At 39.5% G+C, this 18400-nt stretch overlaps 1 protein-coding gene and 1 long non-coding RNA gene across 7 annotated transcripts in view; one reads left to right on the top strand and one right to left on the bottom strand.

Moving 5' to 3' along the window:
• Positions 1–12440, bottom strand: part of KIF21A (kinesin family member 21A) — a 122456-nt gene extending 110016 nt beyond the window's left edge. For all 6 annotated transcript variants that reach the window (XM_075208835.1, XM_075208838.1, XM_075208840.1 and 3 more), the window contains exon 1: positions 12270–12440. In XM_075208835.1, the coding sequence (XP_075064936.1) occupies positions 12270–12304 (35 nt within the window). In that variant the 5' untranslated portion in view covers positions 12305–12440. The remainder of the gene's footprint in view (positions 1–12269) is intronic.
• Positions 12441–16136: 3696 nt separating this feature from the next.
• On the top strand, positions 16137–16896 carry LOC142150021 (uncharacterized). Its single transcript, XR_012690975.1, has 3 exons — positions 16137–16257; positions 16288–16465; positions 16567–16896. It is a non-coding gene; the product is annotated as an uncharacterized LOC142150021 (long non-coding RNA).
• Positions 16897–18400: the final 1504 nt, after the last annotated feature.

The following is an 18400-nucleotide window of genomic DNA, read 5'->3' as shown; positions in this document are numbered from 1 at the left end:
CTTTGTATACTACACTGTGGTGCTAGATGTCTTAAAAGTCAGGAGTGCTGGGACATATGTGACGCTCTGGTGAATTCAGGACCTAGTGATTTTGATGTACTAGCCACGCCCCAAATGTATGACCACACACCCCCCAAAAAAAATTGCGCTGGCGTTAGGCTAGCCACGCCCCTGAATGTACAACCACAACTGTTAATCTTTTTGCGCCGCCGTAGGGCGGCGGAATTTTTTTTTAGGGCTTACTCAACTATGAGGGGGGGCCCCATTAATTTGTTGTACCCGGGCCCTGAATTCCTCTTGGCAGCCCTGTATAGGGGGATGGATGCCTCTCATAAACCAAAGTGATAGCCAATATCTGAATAAACCAAAAATGGATTAAGGTAACTACACATAAAGAGGCACATTACCAGTAAATATATTTTACATATTAAAAATTAGAAAAAAATTGCAACCTAGCCACGTTATAAAAACTCAATACAGGTCAGATCATCAAGAATATACGGACAGAGGTAAAGGGGTGGGAACATCTTATTATTTCCTATTTGGGTAGGGCGAACCTCCTGAAGATGGTGTCCTTCCCAAACTTTTTATATCCTTTACAGACACTGCCCCTACATCTCACAAAATCAGATGAACACATTGCGAACTGCCTCTTTCGCACTTTCTTTCTTTGAGAAAGTCCTGGCACCTCAGGATGAAACATGCCAGCTAACAAATCTTTCACAGCACACTGGCTCCCAATAATTCCCTGCAGAGCTAGGAACCTTTAATCAGAAACTAAATATACATGTTTTCAAGTTTACGGACATATGGACCAGAAGGTAACAGCTGGTAGAGTGAGAATCTGAACAACATAAATGCGGCAGGGTCCACGGCGTCTCACACAGCCTTGGACTCTTAATCCCTCCAGAAGGTACAAACTGAATCGATAACGGGAAGATAAATACTTTTGTCGGAAACTAGGATGCCGATATAAAACCTACTACTTAGGTGAGTGATTTTATCGGATGTTTGAAACTTGAACTGAAGTACTTCCTTAACCTGTGGCTTATTCTCAGAGACTAACCGGGATCGGATCTCCATTAAAGTGTCACTATTTTGGGAATATGTGGTTCTCTAAATAAGACAATGGAGGACTCCTGAAGAGAATCTATTGGACTTGAGGTATCAAGGCAGTCTATGTTTGGATATACAACTCATATCCTAAGCAGGGGGATAAATATCAAGGAACTTTGGCTTAAGGCATTTAGAATAGGTTTTTATATTGAATTGTATTATGATCTTATGTATATCTATTATGGTGATGTGTATTAAAGTTTGCTTTATTTTAGAAACCAATCCCAATTTTTATTTGTATGAATTACTGTGAGCAATTTATATTATTATTATTCAGGGCTTCTGAATACTTGTGTAGAGCTTTGCTATGGTGGAACTAGTGAACTATCTTCCGTTAACGCCTGAATGGCCTATATTGGGCAACCTGTTGCCAAATACACGGACTGCCAGGGGCAGTAAAAAAACTATTGCTTTCTCCACGTGTGGATCCAGGGCTCCCCTCACACACTTGATCTTTTTAAGGAAATACTATTCTTTGTCATGAGGACAGACTGACTGGAGACCTCCCTTCAAAAAAAAAAAAAAAGAAAAAACTCACAGGCAGGTTTTTTGAGACATGGGAGAGTTTTACATACACTTTGCCTGTCCCTATGAGAGAGCAGCTGCGAGAGTGTTTTCGCCAGACACTCTGGTATGAGACTAGAATATTCTTACTAGATCCACCCATTTTCTCTCAATAATTAATCACTATAAGGACCTCGGTCTCTCGGTGCTCCACATTCTCCAGGCCATAATTTGCTGTTTGCCTTCGAAAGACGACGCCTCCTCTACCAGTTGATGTGATGTGGAATTGATTTATACTGCCCTTTGTGTTGTTGGTTTCAACCTTAAAACGCCATTTATCCTTATGGTTACAAACGCTTTTTATTATGTACATGTCTGAAATTCTACCATCAAATAAAAAAAAATAATATATAGTAAAACATTGCAAATCACAGCACTGTATATGACAACATTACAAACTAAATAAAAGAAAAAAGGTTGGCAAACAAAATAGTCTGCTTTTCATAACCTGATAAGCGCAACAATATCATGTTGCTACATCAAAATGATGTGATTAATAATCACAATACCCAATTATTGACTAGCAAATAGAAAACCTGACACATTGACTATCCACATACCAACCTTAACAATTGCAGTAATAGTTCGGTCACATGCACTTCATGCCTAGTGATGCATTGATTTATTCTTTAAGGAAGATCTGCTGTCACATACTGTACATTTCTACGAACAGGGCAGTTTAATTAGTGATCCAAGAAACTAAAGATGCAAGCTGGACTTTCACAGAAATATGGGAATGGGAAGTGAACAGTTTATGAAGGATTTTCTGAGAACTCAAAGCTGCTCATATATTGCAGAAATGTGTGTTTAAGAATAAAACCGTAATAAATATGCAACAGACTTGTGTTAGGATTGAAAAACTGCTCTGGCATTGTCAGCTCCAGCAGATCTTACACTTATATACTGCACAGCTGTAACTTAGTTTTATGTATGTAATGTCACTACCACCACAAACTCACACCTATTCAAATTCATCCTAAAAAAGGAAATTAAAAAAAAACAAAACAAAAAAAAAACAAAACAGAAGAGTCAATGTTTCAACTGCATCATTTCTGAAACCTCCGTAGCAAAAGTTTAGCCTACCACAACTTACATAAATGTCTATCTATGTGCTATATTAATATAACTTATTTCCAGCCATATAAATATAAAAATACAGATGACATTCAAAGGGGAGCCAGAAACAGTAATGTATATGATGAATAATACAGTGTCCGTCATCAGAAGATAAGAGAAAATAAACCTTCTTTGTATAGATAAAATATAGCACACTTTACTTAATCTTATTAGTTGAGCAATAGAGCAAACTTTCTAGAAAATTGACAAATAAACTGGTAATTGGAACAGTTAATCCGCTTGAAAAGCTTGCACTAACTAAAAATACGGAAAATAATAAAGGAATTATAAATATACAAATATATATATATATATATATATATATATATATATATATATATATATATATATGGGCAGCACAGTGGCCTAGTGGTTAGCACTTCAGCCTCACAGCACTGGGGTCATAGGTTCGATTCCCGACCATGGCCTTATCTGTGTGGAGTTTATATGTTCTCCCCGTGTTTGCGTGGGTTTCCTCCGGGTGCTCCTGTTTCCTCCCACAATCCAAAAACATACTGGTAGGTTAAACGTCTGCTATCAACATTGACCCTAGTCTCTCTCTGTCTGCCTGTGTGTGTCTATATTGGGGAATTTAATATGTAAGCTCCAATGGGGCAGGGACTGATGTGAGTGAGTTTTCTGTACATCGCAGTGGAATTAGTGGCGCTATATAAATAAATAAATGATGATTATATATATATATATATATATATATATATATTTATTATACACACACACACACAGACAAATCTGTCAGAAGGCTGCTTCACTAATATCACTCAATGTCCCATTGCACAATATCAATGCTGACCATTACAGCACAGAATATAAACAAATGCTAAGACAGAATTACAAGCAAGTAAAATTAAAAGATATATACATAAATACACAATGTGAGGTCTCTCACAAATACATCTGTGACTGGATCACTTATAAATAACTTGTGGTATAAACTAATTTAAAGGAAATAGCGCAGAGTGCTTATTTATATAATTTCAAATGTACTTATTTTTGATATTGTGTGTATTTTGGTAAAGGAAATATCTTTATTTCTAAGACCAGGGGAATAAATTAGTTTTTTTTGTTTTAACTTTACTAGAGGAAATGCATTATTTATGAGATATATATACCTGATGCAATAAGCCTTTGTTGAGGAAGTATTTTGGTAAGGAAATTACTTGTTTGGGGTTTTGTAACTTTCTTGGGAATGTGTATTCTGCAACTGGCTGAAGAAAGGACCCATGTTAAGCTCATGTTAATTAAACCTCTTAATGCGTGAGGGTCCAGCACCCGAAAGCACAGGAAGGTTTAATTAGACTTGCTACTAGATTTCCTGTGTCTAAAACAAATGGAGGAAATCACAGCAAGTTTTAGGATATCACAGCTAAGTGTAAATATTGTTAGCTTTGCATTGCATGTAAATCCATGTTTGGATAAACAAATTGCATCCTGATTCTAAAAACAGCTCAGAGCTCAGGGGGCTGACTTACCCTGTGAGACCAAGTCCAAAACTGTATAAAAAGCACTGTCTTGTATTGAAAATTGTTCTTCTTATTTCATCTGACCTGCTCACTGGTACCTTCAACCAGGGTGAGCAAATAAACATCACTTGCTTCAAAGACCTGCTTGGAAACTTCTCTATCCCTGTAACCCTGAGAGGCATGTTGGCGTCAGTAGATGAGGGGGGGGAGTGCTGGCACTGTATTGCTATTTGGAGGCTTCTGAGGTACCTCTTGGTAAGTTAGCTCTCAATTTAAAAACACACACATTATATATATATATATATATATATATATATATATATATATATATATATATATATATATATATATATATATATATATATATATATATATGGCCCAAATATATGGGACTCTCACTGTTTAGAGGTAGGATCACCCTATTAGCAAAAGCACCGTGGGGTGGCGAGTGGCTTTACCATACATTTGAAAATGTGTGCAACTGAGACTTTTGCATTTTTATTTACAGTAGAAATGTCAAATCCTTTGCTGGCTATAGCAGTGTGCAGGGATTTTTCTCTGTGTTTGTTCCTTTTAGGATAACCCCACCCTTTCCAGTACCTGCTATGAGCCTATAAATTGATTGAGCAACTTCCACTTCGGTATCTATCCCTGCAACTTACAGATTAGACCCAACTCTAATCTGTTCCCAGCTGTTCTGAGATTTGGACCCAGCTTTTCGGTACTACCGCACTGCCCGCTACCCAGCAACTCTGGCCAGTGTGACAGGTCAGGGGGGATCTATCTACAGCAACACTGATTCATAGGTAGAGGTCAGGAATACCAGCCCAAGTATACCAGTAACAGGGCACACTAGTTACCCAGAAGAAACCTGGTACTGGATGCCAGTAAGGAGCCCAGAGGTGGCAGTATTTGTAAGCTCCTCCTACTGCGGTTAGAGGGCGCATTTGGGATAAACGAAAGGGAACGGTGGAAAAATAAGCCCAGCCAGTTCCCAGCAACAACAGACAGGGTGGCATAGGCGGTCCATCCCGTCACAACATCTTTTATCTTATACCTTTCAACTCTACACCTTTAGTTCCTGACATTCACATGACAGAAATACTGTTCATATCAACAGATGTATTTTTTTTAGTGGGCTTTAAACTAATGACTGCTATACATTCTTAGGTTTCTCCAAAAAAGTGGTTTACTCTGGAAATAACTAATTTGTTTACCTTTCTACTCTCTGGATGTTGACAGATCTCTAAGAAAGTACATCCCACAGTTTATTAATTTGCCATCAGGATTCTGACCTGCGATCACTCTCATGCAATCAATGGTCAAAAATATCATGCGATCAGTCAGATACAATTGACAGTCAGTGCTGTCAGAGTCCTTTGCAAGCATTTTAAACTGCACATATTATAAAAAAAAAGTCTGTAGCATGCTCTAATATCTTCCAAAACACAGGCAAGAGAGTGTACTACACTTGAGGGCAGGATTTAGAACGGTTTCCCCTTACTCATATCACAATCTAATTCATAGTATTTCAACCATTTGCCCTTAATTCAGCTTTAACATGTAGATCACGTTGCCCTCTTGGAGTAAGTAGCCCATTTTATGGCATGTAGTCAGTCATTTAAGAAAACATTCCCAGTGTAAGCTTTCTTAGCTGGACTACGTTACATGCTCCACAGTACTTCTAAAGCCTAAAGCATTAATTTCTTGCTAAGTGGAAAGTAACTATTTACAGATGTCAGAGTTCTCAGTCTCATATTATTTTAGTGAAACAGGTGTATAACAAGTTCATGCAAAGACCCTCCTACTACTCAAACATGCACACACATGACTATGGACTTAAGAGCTTAGCAGCAGACAAATGGCTTGAAATACTAGAATACGCCCAATTTCAGGTTTTAGAAGGAGTTGAAGTCTGCACAGATATCAGTTCAGAGAATGAACAGGAACCTGTCACAGCATGTTAATACATGGGTGTTAGAGGGATGAGCAGCAGATGCATATTGATTGAAAATCAACATCAATGAAGACTCACACAACTTAATTTTAATATTGCCAAACATCACAAAAAAAACACAAACTATGACTGACAAAAGAGACATGTATGGCCCCGTGGGTGTGTGCGTTATATGAAGTAGTCTCCATGAATCTATGGTTAAAACAGAGCAGGCCACAAATTGCATGTTATATAAATATACAGTATCTTCCAGCATTTATATTATAACATCCTCACAATTTTTAACTAAATTACTGTTCCTCCTTAAGAACACAGTAGATTGCTTGTCACAAGGCTAGAGTGGTGATTCATGTACCCAGGTTGGCTGTGGCACTGTTTAGCATACAAGTTGGGCCATTTGGAATGCTAACCCCCAACCTACTGGGGATTCCTCCAGAACTTTGTCCTGTAAACAGTCTGTATTTTTTAAAAAAAAGAGGACCCATCACCTATTTAAAAAGAAAAACTACATATCTGCAAAATTTAAATTTTATATATATAAACCAGATAACATATACTGATTCGTATTATCTGGATGTTCTACTGCAGATGTGTTAAAATGTGAAGTGTAAATATAAAGTTCCAATTAGAGAAAGCTGAAGCCTCCCTCACATATTATAGTGACCTAATGTGACTGGATATAAGATAATAAAAAAAAAAAAAAACATTGGACCTATGACATCACTGGATCTGTGCATGAATTCACTATTCTGCATAGAGTATTTCTAAAGAGCAAGTCTGTCAGTCACTCTGTCTACTCTGTTAGAGAAGCACCTCCTTCCCAAAATGGTAATCTGCTGCGTATAGACATATTTAGTCAAGAATAAACATGTCAGTTTTTTAATAAATATTTTTAACTCAGTAAAACACAGCCTTTTATACACCAATATGCTTTAAATTAATTTATAATTCACATATAAGCTATCCTAGCAGTATAGAAGTGCTATTGGCAGAAGCACATTATCAGGGCACTTGTACATTTATACATGTGTCAGCAGCGTTGGTGATAGATGTTAAACACAAGAAGCTTTTAGACTTAACCAATTTGTTGGTTTTATTTCAGAACTTGCTGTAAGATATATATATATATATATATATATATATATACATACATACACACACACACACACACACACACACACTTGCAACAGACAGGCAGTATGACAAACTTATGCAGTTCGTGTACTTAACATTATTATAGTACATTAATATATGCAGATGATAATAGGCTTATATTGTGTGCAACATTAGAGAACAGGTTGCTCATATATATTTTTGTGCCTCCGGTCACTTTATATATCTATATATAAGTAACTTTACACAAAAGGATGTAGCTTCAATTATATCACTTCTTTTCAGTTCAACTGTCACTGGAAGAACCTGCTTAGAGCCAAACTTGCTCTCTGTGCATGCTCAGTAGAGCAATGCGGATGGCTGGAGGTTGCCCCACTTCCTGTCTTCAATAGACCACAGGGGACACCACTACCAAGATGGGAGAGATGGGAGACGGCGTAGCGCACCATATTAACAGTGCAACCCCCCACTATGTCAGGAAATACAAACTATCAGCATGAATCATTTTTTGCACAAAGTGTCTTAATTCAATAAATGTCAGGTGAAGGCTGCAGCTATCAGCGCAGCTAGACATTGCACTGGAAGTTTGACGCCGGGATGATGAGCTGCAAAGAAAGGTAGTGCTGCTCTAAAGAGCTTCTGGATGTTAAAGAATGACCAGCAAAAACTAGAAGATAACTTAAGCTGGGTACACACTACATTGTTTTCGTCCAATAATCGGCTCAAACAGCCGACATACGACCGCTCGTTCAAAAGTCGGGTCAGTGTGTGCAGTGACACGATGGTCGAAAGTCTGCCCAAATGGACGATTCTCCCCTCATTTGGTTGGTCGTACCGTTTAATATTTTCGTTCCAATCTCGTTTCCGCTGTGTAGTGTGTATAAACTTCCGACCGATCCACAACAGTGAGTACGAAATTAGTCATTGCTCACGACAACATGGCTGTAAAAAGTCGCTAAAGGGATGTCCACTCTTCCCTTTATCGTCCTAAACAAGGCTAGTGTGTATGCAGTCCATGGACCGAGCGATCGGAACATCGATCGCATGTAAAATCGCTCGGCATAAAAAGTTGGTCGAAATTTCTGTAGTGTGTACCCAGCTTTAGACTGTACTTGTGTTTTGAGAGGTAAAGGTGGAATGAGCATCCTTATTTAGGCTATGTAATACTATATCACAGTTTTGAAAATGGTCATGTTAGCCTTTCAATTGCTATGAAGTTAAAGTTATTGTTCTCTCTTATGGCCTCAAAGTTCAAATAGTCCTAAATGGATAATTTGAGGTTTAACAGGTGATGCTTTCCTGTCAATATCAAAATGCTGCAGACAGAGATCACTGATCCCTATGTGGAAACAGGTCATACAAAAGCAATGCAAATAAACAACTCCATATAATATAAATATATGGCTGAAAAAAACAAAAACGGACAAAAGAAAAAGCCATGTATTTAGGATTTAATGTCAACTACACCACTATACGAAAGCAACTTCATACATCCAACTTGATACAAATGTGTAGACGTGCAGCTGCAACTAAAATTCAATTGCTGAAGTTGTTAAATTACAGTAAAAAAAAAGCTCACTAAGAGGCAGGTGGTAATACAGTAGGAGTGCACAACATTTTATTGTCCAAAGGCCTTATTGGGAGATGGAACTCATTTAAGGGTTTTGCAATAAAATGTCAACACGCTTAAAAATGTAAGATATATAGAATTTACTACAAGGAAAGAGGAACCTCTTTGCAGTTTTGACATACCCCTCAACATTGTGAAAGTCCCTGAGGGGACAGAAGTGTGAGCATTACTGCACAGCATCTACATAATTCAGTAACCAGTGAGGCTGAGAAAAGTCTGTTGCTTCAATTTTGTTTTGTCTGATCAAAGTTGCTGTAAGCACAGCTCCAAAAACACTGTGGCAGTAATTTCCTGTGTGAAGTATGCGATCTGACACAATTATATTGACAGGCACAACATGACACGATGATTGGGATGGGCTATTACAATTGTTTATCTTGAAATGACGGTAAACTGCAGCACAATCCCATTACAGTATAGACATCTGACCTATACAGTTACATTGTGATTGTTTGACAACAGATGGGAAAAAATATGCAAATGTTTACAATGCTACAAGAGTTTGAAAACAACGTATCCCTTTCCTAGGAAGTATAAAGCAAATAAGTCAGAAATAACTAAATATGTTGATGACTATCAGGAACAAAACAAAGTGTTACATATATTGCATATCACATTAATATGACATGAACAGAATTTTAGAACCTGCACACATGTACAAGTATTTCCAGAGCAGGATGAGGCCCGATGACACTATGCTTTATCATTCAAAATACTCATCAATTTTTCAGCGCAGTCTGCAGTGACGATGCAATTTTCCAGAAAAGCGAAGACAGCAATGTTTTTTGTTCTCAGAATACATTAATAATTTAACTCACACAGTCCTGTAGATTGAAGCACTATTGCATATGGTACGTGTGATGATAGCCGACATAATGACATACATTACGAGAATGGTACAAAAGGCTACATTTCATAAAACAATCACTCCATGAAATAAAAGAAAAATTTCAACTTTCACATTTGAACATACAAGACAGGTTACTATGCATATTTTCTGAATAATAAAACTTAACTTTCCTTATCCATAGCATCAAAAATTATAGAAAGTTGAGATAGTAATATACGCAAAATCTTTTATGAAAACGTTGCATGCAATGATGTTTTAACATAGAAAGATGCTACAATAAACCAACTACTTTACCTAAAAGCAAATACCTTACTGGAACTATAACAATGAATTGAAAGTGACTAGACTTCCCTATTTTCCTATTTAAATTATTCAACAGCATTGGTGTTATTACATTTCAATTACCATAATGAAATTTCCATGGAAACATTATGCTCATTGGGTGGAGTTGGAGGATATTTAAAGTTACAATGCTGTTTTGTATTTCAGGCATAACCTTTTTTTGGAAATGCCTTCGATCTTGAGCAACCTACAAAAGTATACTATTTTACAAACCACAGGAAGCCGCTCAGGAAGTGCACACAGTAAAGCATACAAGAAAAAAAAAAAAAAAAGCTTTCAAAATGCAGTGTATACTATTTCAAGTACTAAAAATAATGTCTTAGTACAAAAACTTTTAGAAATGTTTTGGGATATTATAAGTTGAACTCTAGTGATCAGGGGCCTCTCCCCCACTCTGTCACAATTAATATTTTGGTATTAATGTATACTTGATTTGTTTCCTTGAGTACTGAGCTCCTGGCACTGTATAGATCAATAGCAATAGTTATGCTATGAATGGCAAATACATGCATAGAACTTAAACCAGTGACACAATAGATGTCCCCTCCAATCCTCCATCTGTAGCCCCAGCTCCATCCTGCTCTATTGTCAGATTTGTTATAGCCTGTAAAGCTTGTTTAAAACGTCTGCAATGTTACAGATAGGTTTCTCTCTTTTTTTTTTTTTTTTTTTTTTTTACTAAATGTGTTATCTAAACCAATAACTAAGGTTAAGAGTATTTTGTGGCCCTTCTGAAGGTTAGAGGCTGCACCACGTGGCCCCCGAAATGTATCAGGTTGTTCATTACGGACTTAAAATGATCAATTTGCACTGTCACTTTGTTCCATGAAATGCATTTTAACTGCAAACCTGTAAGCCTCTGGTGAATCTACACATACCCTAACTGAAGCATTTTCAACCACAGGCATTCAAGCTTTGAAGAATTGTGTGTGTGCAACAACGTTCAGCCTCTGTTCTAAAACAACTGAAGCCAATAGCTGCCAGATTCACACAGATATACAAGCACATCACTTCTCATCCACTAATATAACATCCAGGACATTATGGTAATTTTATTGAAGACATTCACCCACCCTTACAATGTGAAATTCTGAGGCATGATTTTAAGACTATTAAGCTGTCACGTCACCTGCTTTAAGTATGCACTTCCATTAAACTGTTTGCTCTGCACAACATAATATGGAAGATTTGGCTGGAAAATGTGTTTTTAAAAAAATTAGAAGACAATCAGAAACAATATAAACTGGAACGCAGATACTAAAGTGTTTAATACAAAGTGTTTGTCTGATCACTCATTACATAAACCCATTAACAAGTACAAACGGTCATTTGCCCTGTAAAAGATGCTTTGTACTGCACATATCACGTTAAAGGTCAAACTAATAAAAAGATTAAATGACATCACTTAGATTTTTGCAAATATTTTAAAAAAGTAACAATGTTAAATTTTGCAGTACCAATGTCATCAGAGATAGACTTAACTACTTTGTAGTCAGTCAACTTTTTGAAACCAGTTTACCTAATCCCCTGACAACACAATCAGTGACGATCTATACAAAAACAAATCTTGCTAAACCCAAAACAAATGTATGGGTTAATGGCACACTATGTAAACACCTAAACTTGCACATATTGCTGTACCCCTAAGCTTGGCAGGTCAAACAGCAATCTGCCACAGACAGGTGTAACTAAGAGGTCAACATAACAGGTGAAGGTCGAGGGATCTTAAATGTTCAATATTTACTCAGTTTAGGCCCTGACAGGTGCTCTGCACAGAGGGGCCATATCCTGGCATTACCCCCAGCCCCCTCCCCCGATATGGAGACATGTCAGGCCTGCTCAGGTGACTGGACACAAGATACTGCCAGTGAATGGATCTCAGTGGTGATGGTTGCACACACACTGTAGGTAAAGATGGGAAAGTCAGTCCCTGCAACTGGGACAACGTGTCCCCGGGGACAAGCTCCAGTCTGACCAGCACAGGTGCACAAAGACGGCTTCGCCTCAGTGATCGCCCAGCCCCATTGAGCAGAAGAGAGGACAGGGACAGGCGACAACTCCTGAGAACAGACCCGGCCCCAGCCCCTGTCCCCCACCTACCGGAGAGCAACCCGCACCGAGCTTTCATCCTGCATCCTGCTGCCCTGGCTGCCTGATGGTCGGGGCTGAGGATATTCACTCGTCCTGCGTCTCAGCCCCTGTGTCTGCCATCTAATGCCAGTTCAGCGAGCCCCGGGACATCGTCATTGTGATGGGAGCCGGGAGGAGGAGGAGCTACCGGGGGAGGACAGGAGAGCGCAGACACTCGCACACCGCCCCCTGCTGCCACTCTTAGTGCACTGCCACACGGCCGCCTTACGTCACAAGCTTTGCCCCCAGCCTCATTTCACACTCGCTGCTGGGACATAATGCTGGGTGAGTGTCTGTCGCCTGGGGATTCACAGAATAACAACGGAGAAGAGTGGCGCCACACGCCGGGACTGATACAGAAACCACTCTGTACAGAGCAATAGTGTTCTCATAATGTGTGGTCACATACACAGCAACAGTGTGGTCCGGTATTGTTTTACTGATCTCATGTACTGTAATTTGGTAATATGTCTGCACAGGGGTATGATGCACTAGTTATCGGTGCTAAAAATTATTAGAATAGTTGCTAGCAGCTTCTTTAACCAGAAGGCAGGCAGATGTGGGTTAATCCACATTTTACTAGTTATTTTAATATGCAAGGCCATTCTCTACACAAACGTAAACAATTCCCAGCAGTGCTTTCTCTAGGTGCCCTTCCCACTAAGCTGTCAATCAATTCTGCCCCTTTTGTCAGCCCATACAGCTGCAGTCTTCACTTCACCACCTGGCGACACCCTGCTAGGGAGGAGGATGCGCTAATTATCTGTGCACAATTTGGTCTTACTGGAGAGAAAAACAACAAATCACTGTTCTTCAAAAGGATATTTGTGCAAATATTGTATTTTTATTGAAGGCCATTTCTAGTTTTGGCAAATTAGTTTAACCACTCATTTTCCTCTTCCACCCCAAAATTCCCCACCTACAATGTACCCCCAAACCTTCCAATCTCATTCTATCCTCTACATTTCCCTGTCTTCCATTTTTCTGCGCACTCTGAAACGCTATATCCACCTCAACAAACTTACATCCACCCACAACCTATTCCTCTCTAATTCTTTAGTCTTTTGCCATTATTGAAACTTGGTTTCCCTTCTGACACAGCTTCTCCAGTTTATTATTATTATTATTGTTATTATTATTTATTGGGCACCACAGAGGGTCCTCCCTGCTTTACAGGGAGCATACAGAAAAGCAGTTAATAGCATGACAAGACAATACAATATAGCAATACACATCACAACACCGCTATGAGTAGCCAAATTTAGCAATGAGGTGCACATGGCTACAGCAGCATACTATAACTAGAAGATATAAGAAGTAGAGGTGGGGGAATGATTCAGCACAAGCTGAAGCCTGTGCCCATGAGCGTGGGCACAGCAAACAGAATCAGAGCCACAGATAGAAGACTGGAGATGTGGAGACCAAAGGCAGAGAGCCCAGGGAGGAGGTGCAAAACATAGCTGACGTGAAGAAGTCATAGGTAACAAAAGGAGGAGGACAGGAGGGAAGAGGACCCTGCTCGCAAAAGCTTACAATCTAGAGGAGAGGGGCAGACATCAGGGTGAGTCAGTGTGAGGGTGTCTAGTTATCAAATGGGTAGGGTTGAAACAAATGGTAGACTTGAGGAGGGAAGGATAAAAGAGCGAGGCATACTATGTATAGGTGAAAGGCACACAAGAGGGGTGAAAAAGAGGGCAGGGATGTGGAATGGTAGGCTTTAATGAACAGGTAGGTTTTAAAGGAGCACTTAAAGCTTTGCAGGCTAGGGTAAAGCCTATTAGAATGAGAGAGTTCATTCCAGTGATGCGACGGTTGTAGGCTAATCGGAATGGGTGGAGGTGAGATTGGAGATACAGGAAGCAGTGTTGTTGGAGAGGGCTTTGTAGGTGTGGGTGAGAAGTTTGAAGAAGTTACTGGAGGGGAAAGGGAGCCAGTGTAAGTTTAGACAGAGAGGGGAGGCAGAAGTGGAGAAAAAGGAAGATCAAGCTCACTACAGCGATAAGTATAGATTGAATAGGAGCGACATGGGACCTGGAGAGGCTGGTGAGGAGAAGGTTGCAGTAATCAAGATAAGAAGTGAATGGATTAGAATTTTGATGGTATCGTGGGAGAATAAGGGTCTGTTACGGAGTTGAAAGTGTCAGGATTGGGCAATTAATTGGATGTGGGGGTTGAGAGACGGAGAATACAAGAATGACGCTCAGGCAGTGCTGGAGAAGTGGGAAAGGAGAGAGACTCATGAGGGAGGAAAGATTATGAGTTCAGTTTATGGCTATGTTAAGTTTAAGGAAACGTCGGGACATCCAGGAGATGGCAGAGAGGCATCTGCTGTTCTGTCCTATGGGGGTCTCTCCTTCATCCACACTCCTCGACTGATAAGGTGGTGGAGTAGGCTTCCTGCTGTCCTACAGCTGCACCTTCTTATTAGAACCCTCCTTCTTGGAAATCCATTCCATCCACTCCTCTCCACTTTACCTCCGTCTCCCAATTCCTTGACAACACTGCCACCTGGCATTCTGACTGCCTTTCCATTGACCTCTTATTCTAGGAGATTTCAAAACCCCTGTCAACAATCCTACTAGCACAAGGGGCGGATCTATAGTTTTATTTTTGGGTGGTGGAGGGTGGTTTAATGGCTAATTATGACTCATCCCCTCTCTAGTCCTGACTACTTTCCTTTACAGTACTGGCTCCTCCCCTTTCTAGTCCTGACCCATACCTGTTCTGTGAAGAGCCCACTATCTGCCCTATATGTCATGGGGTTACCACTGCAATAGCACTGCTCAGGTCAGGATGTCAATAACAGAAACAAAATGAACAGAAAAGAGCTTTATTATTTGAATAAAACATTTTATTTTTCTTTACGTATTTTTTATTTATATGTTGCATATTAGTCAACAATTACAATTCTCAGTAAATCAACATGTTAAGTCAGCAACATAAAATTATATTTTTCTGCAAACAGAGTAACATGCATAAATACTGGGGAAAGGTCGTCCAGACAAGAGACAGTGTGTGTGTGGTGGGGTATAGGTTCGTGGGAAGTGATGGGTGGAATATCCAGTATACGAAGAAGGTAGGATTGCAGGCTATGGAGCATGCATTGGTGGATAACTCATACAATAATCAACTAAAAGGATCAGTAACAGGTCGTCACTGGGGAAGCACTATCAGTCTGCTGTGAGGGAGAGCAGCAATCTTGTTCAGCAATCGACAGTCTCTTTCAAGTCCAGCCAACTAAACCAGGTGGCTGTGAACTCAGAGGTCCAGTTACCATACAAAAGGGTTAGATCTTCCATCCATATATACATATAAACAAAGTTTGTTTGTTGGCAAATATCTTCTGAAGGTAAAGCTGCCAAATCTTTCATAGTTAAGCTGTGTACACACTACAGAAATTTCGACCAACTTTTTATGCCGAGCAATTTTACATGCGATCGATGGTCCGATCACTCGGTCCATGAACTGCATACACACTAGCCTTGTTTAGGACGATAAAGGGAAGAGCGGACGTCCCTTTAGCGACTTTTTACAGCCATGTTGTCGTGAGCAATTATTTTAGTTTCGTACACACTGCAGCCACATTTGCGGGAAATGTAATGAGATACCAAATACATTAGCATAAAGGGGCAGAGCTTTCGCTATAGTAAACACCCAAAGCTGCATAAAAAGAGAAGGCAACACTGTCTATTCATTTATTCCTATAAAATAGAAGTTTAGTAACATACATAAAATTTAGAAAACCATTAAACTGCTAAAGTGCAATGCAGTGAATATTCCCTAATAATAAAATCCCTTCGTATGTAATGGAATGCTCTATTCTCGGCGTACATTGGTCCACAGCAGAAACGAACGCCCATGTCTGAGTGTATAAAATGACAGGAACCTGTTTGGCGCCGAGGAGTGTCAGAAGATGGCGAGTGAGCAAGTGTCAGTGGGTGTTAAGGTTGAGGAGAAGGTGTCAGTGGGGGTCGCGGGTGAGGAGAAGGTGTCAGTGGGGGTTGCAGCTATGGAGACGGAGACAGATGGTGCTGGAAGGGCCAAAAAATGTTGGAAAAGTTAAGGTGGGGGGTGGAGATACTCAAGAAGAGCAAATCCAATGAGCCCAAGAGAGGTGGAGATGATGGTCAAAGTACTGGACCAGGACGATAACGACATTAAAAAAGGTCAGTAGCACGTGTAGTGTACCTGTTAGAAGGACTTTATTTCATTCTAGTGTCACATAAAGCAATGTAAACTTATTTGTAACCTAATTTTTTTATGTCAGAACGAAGAATTAACGGTGAGAAGGCCTGTTTAGATACCACTGATACCACTAATGTTACACCTGTTAGCAAACAAGAAAAAATTGAAAAAGAAAAATATACTAAAGAAGTTCTACATGAAGGTATTTCAGTGAACATGTGTAGACAACTAAATACTTTGGGCACATACCTGTACCGTTATAATAACCAAAATGGCGCCTGTTTTCCAGAATGTATGGAGGTTAAGCCCGCTATTATTGCGATTTCGCCACAGGGACCAAAATATAAACTGATCTCGAGCAGTGTGAAAGGTGAGAAAATGAGAGTATTTATGTCATTGAATATAAATTACAGATATAGAAGTTAAATGGTAAACATTTAGTTTATACACACTACACATCTGAAACAAGATTGGAACGAAAATATTAAACTGTACGACCAACCAAATGAGGCGACAATCGTCCATTTGGGCAGACTTTCGACCATCGGGTCAGTGTGTGCAGTGACACAATGGTCGAAAGTCTGCCCAAATGGACGATTGACCCGACTTTTGATGAGCGGTCGTATGTCGGCTGATTGAGCCGATTATTGGACGAAAACGTGTAGTGTGTACCCAGCTTAACTTAGTATGAAAAAAGTGACCTATTAGACCACATAACTATAATGCGACAGAGTGACAAATATTGAAAACATAATTTTTGGGTTGTAAACAACTGCTGGAAGGGAACCTCGCAAAACACAACATAACGACAGTGCGACAAAGCAGCAAATCTTATTCTCTAAATAGCATTTTTAGTCTATTTACCAAATAATTTGCTAATATATAAAAACTGCTACACATTACAAATCAGACCTACACAACACCGGGTGACTCTACTAGTAGACAAATCAATGCGTGTAAACCACTCAGCAATCATTAGATGTGAAGGGGATCTCCAGTGAGTTGGAATGAGAGATTTAGCTGCATTGTTTAGATGTTTAAGGAGCAATTTTTTGTATGAAGAGATGGAGATGTTGAATAAAGACAAGAGCCAAAAACCAGGGTCAGTTGGCACATCCGCACCCGTGATCAATTTTGAAAAAATGTATTATGTTGATCCAATATGGGGAGATCTTGGGACAGGCCCACCAAATATGGAGTTGAGATCCCACATGAGAATTACATCTCCAGCAGAGGGGGGATACTGCTGCTGAAACTTTGTTTAACAATTCAGGACATCTGCACCATCAAGTCATGATTTTATATCGGGTTTCGACAATAATGGTATTTTGTGAGCATGCGTGAGTAGCCATGAAAACTTTCGGCCACTGAATTGGCCCAATGATATCCTTGAGAACTTACTCCCAAATTTCTTTGAAATGGGGCCTAATGGTAAATTTATTCTCGATAAGTATTTTTCATAAATAGTATGTTTGGGTGTATTAGTGAGAGTCTGAAAAGGTGTGAGTGGTCTACTGACCTTAGACAGGGTACCCTGTTTGGATATCAAAGAATGGAGTTGTAAATATCTCCAGTGTTCATTTGTGGGAAGAGAGACTTCTGATTGGAAATCGCGGAACTCTCGGATATTACTTTTAGATGGCCTAAACGTAGAATACCTCTTGATGTCCAAGCACTGGACTGGTGTCCAGGTGGAATTTCTGCATTACCCAAAAAAGAGGTAAAGGGATAGATGATTGTGGAAATATTTTGACTTGTTCTTCTACTCTTCCAGCAAACTAATGTGGGGCCTATAGTGGGGTGGGTTAATTTGGGTAAGTTCAATGGGGTTGACAATCCATGACCCTCTATGAAAATCCACTATTTGTTCCCCACTAACCACGTCCACTTCAGAATTCTAGTGAGCATAAATTCTT

This window comes from Mixophyes fleayi, chromosome 4 (genome assembly GCF_038048845.1).
Source record: "Mixophyes fleayi isolate aMixFle1 chromosome 4, aMixFle1.hap1, whole genome shotgun sequence".
Taxonomy (NCBI): Eukaryota; Metazoa; Chordata; class Amphibia; order Anura; family Limnodynastidae; genus Mixophyes; species Mixophyes fleayi.
Note: the sequence above shows the minus strand (reverse complement) of the source record. Positions and strands in the feature narration are given on the sequence as shown.